At 35.7% G+C, this 7,017-nt stretch overlaps 1 protein-coding gene across 1 annotated transcript; it reads left to right on the top strand.

Annotated features, from left to right (window-relative positions):
- The first annotated feature begins 4,657 nt into the window (after positions 1-4,657).
- LOC120195303 (zinc-finger homeodomain protein 5-like) lies at positions 4,658-6,206 on the top strand. Its single transcript, XM_039197368.1, has 2 exons — positions 4,658-4,903; positions 5,003-6,206. Exon 2 carries the CDS (start codon positions 5,250-5,252, stop codon positions 6,048-6,050), a length of 801 nt encoding a protein of 266 aa, XP_039053299.1. The 5' UTR covers positions 4,658-4,903; positions 5,003-5,249; the 3' UTR covers positions 6,051-6,206.
- Positions 6,207-7,017: the final 811 nt, after the last annotated feature.

Here is a 7,017-nt window from a genome sequence, read left to right on the forward strand (position 1 = left end):
AGAAGTTCAATGTCACAGTTGTCAGAGACGAGACCGCGCCACAACAATCGCCGGGAGCCAGAGGGGATTGTGGTCCTCTCGTATGCATGTGGTTGGGGCGTTTGACGACGGGAAGCACAGAGTTTCTACCTCCCACCGATAGAGATAGAGCTGCAGTAGGCTTGTGGTTTCGGTATTATATGGCTAGTGCGATATATTCGAGATGTTTCCTACCTGCATCCGCGTTATGAAAGTATCCATTGTTAATTGGTAAGTCAAATGCAAGTTTTGTTAACATATATACTCTTTTTGGTTTGAAAATGTTTGGTTAAGTACCTAGAATTCAATAATTTGCTGTTTGTAGGTTTTAGATGTGTAGGAAGTCTTGTTTGAGCAAATGTTTGGTTTCTGCAGGTTAATCCTTAAGTGAGCTACGTGAAATGGATGTACGGGTGCAAAAGTTGATTCATTGATTCAATAATTGATGAGAAAATAAGAATTATTATTATTTTTTGATTGTTTAATTGATTTGTAAATGTTGATTTGTTTAATTGATGTGTACATAATTCTTATTTGTGCTTGTTTAATTGATTGAAATGTAATAGTTGATTTGTTGATTTTCAATATGCATTATGTTGAAGGCAAAACAGACTATCGCAACACGAAACTGACTATCGCAACGAGAGAATCGCAATGCGAAATGAAATCGCAACGAGAAAATCGCAATGCGATTTTCATTTCGCATTGCGATTTTCTCATTGCGATTTCATTTTCGCGTTGCGATAGCCATTTTCGCATTACGATAGTCAAATGAATGTCTAATAAGTGATAACAACTGAACAGATCATAGCAATGTTCAAACTCAAGTTACTAATACATGCCTAACTGAAAATGTTAAAAGTGCACACATAAAATACACATAATACAAAGTTTGCATTTAAAAATCACCTAAGTTAACAGTCCCAAGATCAAATTTCGAATACTGACTAGTACTCACAATTTTTTCTGTTGGCTCATCATCTTCTAATTGGTCAATACGAAAACCGGAATTTGATGCTGAAAGTTGATTGGGATTTGTATTAGAGAAAGGTTGTGGGTTTTGAGAAAAACTTAGTTGATTACTACCCGCTACTGACCCAACAATACTACTTCTAGGTTCAACAACATACAATGTAACATCATCACTTGAAACACTAATGTAAGCAATGAATCGTTCAACATCTTCATTGTCGGTTAACAAATAAACTTTACCATTTCTCTGATAAGATAGCCTAAATCCACTTAGGGGCTCTAAATTTAATTTCTTTGAAACACGTAACATTAGAGTTTCATAAGTTAACTTTTTTAATTACAGTTTTAGTTGAAGATTCATGGGTAAAGGCATATATTGTAAAACACCATGAACATTCTCCCATGACCCTCCAAAACACAAATCTATCCAAACATGATCAACATTAGATGATTTCATGGTTGTAAATTAATTTACTTAACAAACGAGCTGCGAAACTAAGACCTGTTGCCGGATGGGGAAGGATGTAGGAACGGATATAGGAACGGATGTCGGCGGAGAGAGTGATAGATGGAGATGGAATGAGTTGCGATTTAGGGATTTAGGTTATGAGTTGTTGCTGCTGCGTAGATATATACCCAAAAAATTTGTGTTGCGAAACTAAAACCTGTTGCGAACTTTGAAAATCGCATTACGATTCTGTATTATCTCGTTGCGATAGTCAGAATCTCGTTGCGAAAGTCAGAATCGCATTGCGAAAGTCAGTATCGCGTTGCGATTTTGTATTATCGCGTTGCGATGGTCAGTATCGCATTGCGATTTTCCAAATTCGCATTGCGATTTACTTATTCGCATTGCGAATTGGGAAAATCGCAACGCGAAATTGGAAAATCGCATTGCGATAGTCATAATCGCGTTGCGAATCTGGAAACTGATTTGCGATAATGGAGATCGCGTTGCGAATTAGCGATCGCATTGCGATTTTGTTGGTCATTTTGGCAAATCCGGAAAAAGTTGGTTAAAATCGTATATTATATGATATTTTTGGTCACTGAGGTTATTTTCTCTTTGTAATATTATACAAATATATAATAAGGACAATTTGGTCAAATATACATTCCAATAATCTTTTATTCCTTTAACCAAACACGGTAATCTTATATTCCTGCTAAACCAACCAAACACAAAATACAACATTCCCAGTAATCCTATTCCCTGATAATCTTTTATTCCTACTAGTAATCTTACATTCCGTGAACCAAACGCACCCTAAAGAATAATATTTAAGGAAAAAGTGGTGAAGATATTTTGTGTATAAAATGTGACAAAAGGTTGGTAAAACAGGGGAGTGTAGCTGGCCGGCTGGCCCAATTTTACTGGGGTTTAATCCAAAACTTGGTCCCCCGAGGCCAATCACTGGGCCGAACCTAAAGCATATTGTATGTCCTAGAAATAAGGCTGAATAATCTGTTTGACCCTCAAACTTTATTATTTTTTTAATTTAACCCTTAAACTTTTATTGTCTCTATTTTGACCCTTAAAATCAATATTGATAGTTTTGATTGTCATTTTTTTTATGATCATTGACAGGATAATGTTCAAATCCTATTCAGAAGGAGCTAATGTCATTTAACTACTAAGATAGTGGATTAATCTACCAGTGACAGATCCACCATCATTTATTTTATTTTTAGTTTATAAATTTTATATAAAGAATATTAAATAAATGTGACATAAAATTTTGAAAAATATTATCACTGTTTTTTAAAAAATGACATCCCTCAAAGAAAATTAATTTCTACCGTTAGCCTTTACCCAATTAATTTTTTATAATATTTTTAAAATTTTGATATCGTAATCCATTTTTCATTTTATTTATATTATCGATAATATTAATTACCATTTAAATAAAACTATATTGATGATTTTTTTGTTGTTCTCCTAGTTTTAATGTTTCGTCTTAATTAATCTGTATCGACCCGCATTGCACACCTGATTTTGATGGGTGAGTTTCCCAGCAGGGATTTTCTGCATGCATAATGACTCGAACTCGAAACATTGATTAAACGATATCAAATTGCTTTAGTGATTAATTTACGAAATTACATTTTTAATGAATTTTTAATTGAATTCTTTATGCAATTACATTTTATCAAAGCTTTAGTAATTAATAAGATAGAGTTAAGATTTACACAGGTACAAGTATGAATAGAGTTGTGGACAGCGGACAAGAGAAGACGTAGATAAAGAAATGAAGTGATTGAATAGGGAAATTGATGACATGAAAGCAAATGGGAAAATTTTCAGTGATAAAGCAGGGTGAGGAGATAAAACAAAAACATGATAAAAGTCCTGCCCCAGAGATTCTTTCTTTCGACTTCCAAATAAACCATTGCTTGCAGCAGTATTACTGCACACACCACCCACACACATTATAAACCCAAAAATTTACAATTATTTTTTCTATTTTTTTAAAATTTATTTCATAATATAAAATTCTGTGTAATCTTAGCAACGAGACAGCAAATCTTGCAGTGGACCATACCCGAAGTTTGTTTTAACCATGCCCTGTGAGTTTTTGATCTTGTAATGGAGTGGTTATGAGCTCTTGGAAACCTGGTTTATGAACAGATGTTTAGGTTTTTCTGGGGAAGGATTGTAGAGGAAGCAAAGGAATGTCGCATCAGGGGAGTCACTGCACTTTAACTCTATGCCTGCTCATTTGAGGGAGGGAGCTCAGGTGCCTACATTTTTACGGTATACTATATAATTTTAAAAACTGAATTTAAAATTTAACCAAAACCCCCTATTTTTTAATTAAATCTGTTATTTTTTAAATTAATTCTCAAAATTTAATATTAAGGTCCTTGTTCTCATTTTCATACTATGTAGGATGAGTAAATGACTTGAATCGATTTTATTTTATTGGATCGATTTCTTTTATAAAAAAACTTAGGTTTAAGTTTGAGCAAGATCAATTTTAAATCATTCTAAATCTGAGTCCTATCATATTTTAAATAAAAAATATATTTTTATCGAAAATTTAATCCAAACCGACTATATTCATAACTAACTATATGTATTTAGAGATGATAATGAATTGGGTTAGGGTTGTGTTTTAGGTCAATTAAAAATATGCACAATCCACTTGAATTCGACTCGAACCAACCCGATATGACCAGAAAATATATATTCCCACCTGACTCCGACTTAACCCATTTTTTAGAATATAAATCCTAACTAACCCGATCCGTTATAAATTAAGGATTCAATTAAAAAATAATAAAATTAAAAATATATATATTATTATCTTCGAGTCGAACAATTTAAAATTTTTTATCTTCCACTCAAACTCGACACATCTCATCCTCACCCCCTTAAAAAAATATGATCTGACTCAATTTTTAAAAAAATTCCGGTACAATCAGATCGGATAAGGTCGAAAACCGTCGTATAAGGGTGAAATTGCCGTCCCTATTACTGCCTTGGTCAATGAACCCGAATATCTGAATTGTTAGGGGTTGTAATGGGTTAAAAGGGCAATAATGAAGAGTCAGAGTGGACCCGAAAGTGGCAGGGCGTGGGAGAGGGATGAACAATTGAACATGACGTTGTCGGTTGTTTTGTACAGATAAACTCCTTCAATCTCATCAGAATCTTTTTCTTTCGGTTTATATTTTATCACAAAACCCACGCACTCTCTCTTCTTGTCTCTAAAGATTGAAAATTTTCTCATCTTACCCTCGGCTTCACCACAAGCAACCAAGCTGTCGCTTGTTGGGAGCACTGAAGCAAACCCTGATCCTTAACCCTAAAACTCAAACCCCCAAACCCAGATCCCCATCTCCTTAATTACATATTGCCTTGAAGGCTCATAAAGCTTGTGACCAGTTGTAGTCTCCTGCTGTTTTTCTGGTTATCTCTTTCTCTCTCTCTCTCTGACTTTGGTCCCATTTTTACTTTAATGTCTTTTGTTTTTCTTTGAAGATATTGATTTTATTTTCTCTCTCTCAGCTTACAGATGTTGTAACGGTTGAAATTAGCGGTATGGGTCGATGGATTTTGGCTGAATAATGCAGAATATCGGGAGAAATATAGGGGGAAAGGAAAAGAAAAAGGTTATCTAGATAAGCTTCTTGCATCATCATCACCATCACCTCTTTTGAAGAAACGTCTCAAAGTTTTGGATCAATAGTTTAATAGTGAGCTTTTATTTTTAGCCTTTTTTTTATTTTGGGTGGAATTTATATTTCTTTGAATTATGGAAGTGAGAGGTGAAGAAGACGATCTTAAGACACCGGTTCGAGATGGGATTCATAATGGTGCTACTGTTCTCACTTGCACTCAAACCCTAGACCATGTTCTCGATCCGCAGAGGCAACAACACTCCTTCGGCCATACCGGAAGATCTCAGGCGTCGCCCGGCGTTGTCAGGTATCGAGAGTGTCTCAAGAACCATGCTGCCAGCATCGGCGGGAACGTTTACGATGGGTGCGGCGAGTTTATGCCTAGCGGAGATGAAGGAACGCTGGAAGCGTTGAAATGCGCCGTCTGCGACTGCCACCGCAACTTCCACCTCAAAGAGGTCGATGGCGAGACCCAGCAATTCGGCGGCAATCATCCCGGTCGAAGAAGCTTGATGCTTAACCCTCTTCAGTTGCCTCCACCCTTGCCATCTCCAACCATGCTGCACCACCATCAAAAGTACTCGGTTCACACAAGTCCACACAGTGCAATGATTGCACCGATGAACGTAGCGTTTGGCGGCGGCGGAGGGGGTACCGAGTCTTCAAGTGAGGATCTCAACATGTACCAGTCGAATCCCGAGGGAATGCTGTCGGCTCCCTCTTATGTGTTGTCTAAGAAGAGATATAGAACCAAATTCACGCAGGAACAGAAGGATAAGATGTTGGAATTAGCCGAGAAAATGGGGTGGAGAATCAACAAACAAGACGAAGACGAATTGGAGAAGTTTTGCGCCGAGTACGGCGTTAAAAGGCAGGTTTTCAAGGTCTGGATGCATAACAACAAGAACGTGAAGAAGCCGCCTCAGGATCAGTAACATATCTTCTTCATAATGCCATATGGAGTTTATATGCATACAAGGGGCAGCCTAGAAAGATTAAGACCAGACATTGTTAATGGAGCAGGCCTTAAGGTTGAAATATTTGTATAATTTTTCATTGTAAAAGCCTTGTGGCTAATTCAGCACTTGTATTAGAAATTGTTCTTCTTTATATTGTAATGCTAGTCCCATTCTCATCATTTCATCTGTGCCAGTACCACCCATTGTTTCTGAATATCATGTCTATAACAACTCGTATCGTAATAGTTTCTAAAAATTAATCACACCATAATTTTAGTAACACTAACTATTATGATACCGTAAATGTATCTGCAACCACTACCGTAATCGCAAATTCGGAAAATGAAGTATGAAAATGTAGCAAATGCCTCCAAATGGGTGTCTCGTTCTTGACAATATTTAGGGAGATTTTACCGTGCGACAATCTAAAATAAGGCTAAAAAATAGTGATTTTGGAATGCAACCGAAAATATCATAAAAATCATAACATTTAGGTTGGACTCAACCTAAAATATTACAATCTTTCTAACATGTTCGGTGAACCTAAAATGTTACGAAGAAGGTAATATTTTCAATTGGCAACAAAAATGTTATGAAAAATGTAATATTTTTTAGTTCAACCGAAAACGTTAGAAAAAAACTAATGTTTTAGGTTGTGTCCAATCTAAAATGTTATGATTTTTATCACATTTTCGGTTATGTCCAAGATTATTGTTTTATAACCTTAAATTCAGTTGTCGTCCCTTAAACTTCTGTAATATTTAATGGTGATTGGTATTGTGGAAGTCCGATAAAGCACTGAACTGAAGCAAAGCACAAAGAGGAACCTAGCTAACTACTCAAAAGAGATAACATGAAGGAGAAGAGGTTTAGAGAAGAATACGATTGTGTTTTATTAAAATACTCTTATCTTTACACGAGGCTTAACCCATATATTTATATT

The sequence above is a fragment of the Hibiscus syriacus genome, unplaced genomic scaffold (genome assembly GCF_006381635.1).
Source record: "Hibiscus syriacus cultivar Baekdansim isolate YM2019G1 unplaced genomic scaffold, ASM638163v2 tig00117011_pilon, whole genome shotgun sequence".
NCBI lineage: Eukaryota > Viridiplantae > Streptophyta > Magnoliopsida > Malvales > Malvaceae > Hibiscus > Hibiscus syriacus.

What these genes read in the sequence shown, in the direction of transcription:
- LOC120195303 (XM_039197368.1), top strand. Translation starts at nt 5,250, where the DNA reads ATGGAAGTGAGAGGTGAAGAAGACGATCTTAAGACACCGGTTCGAGAT.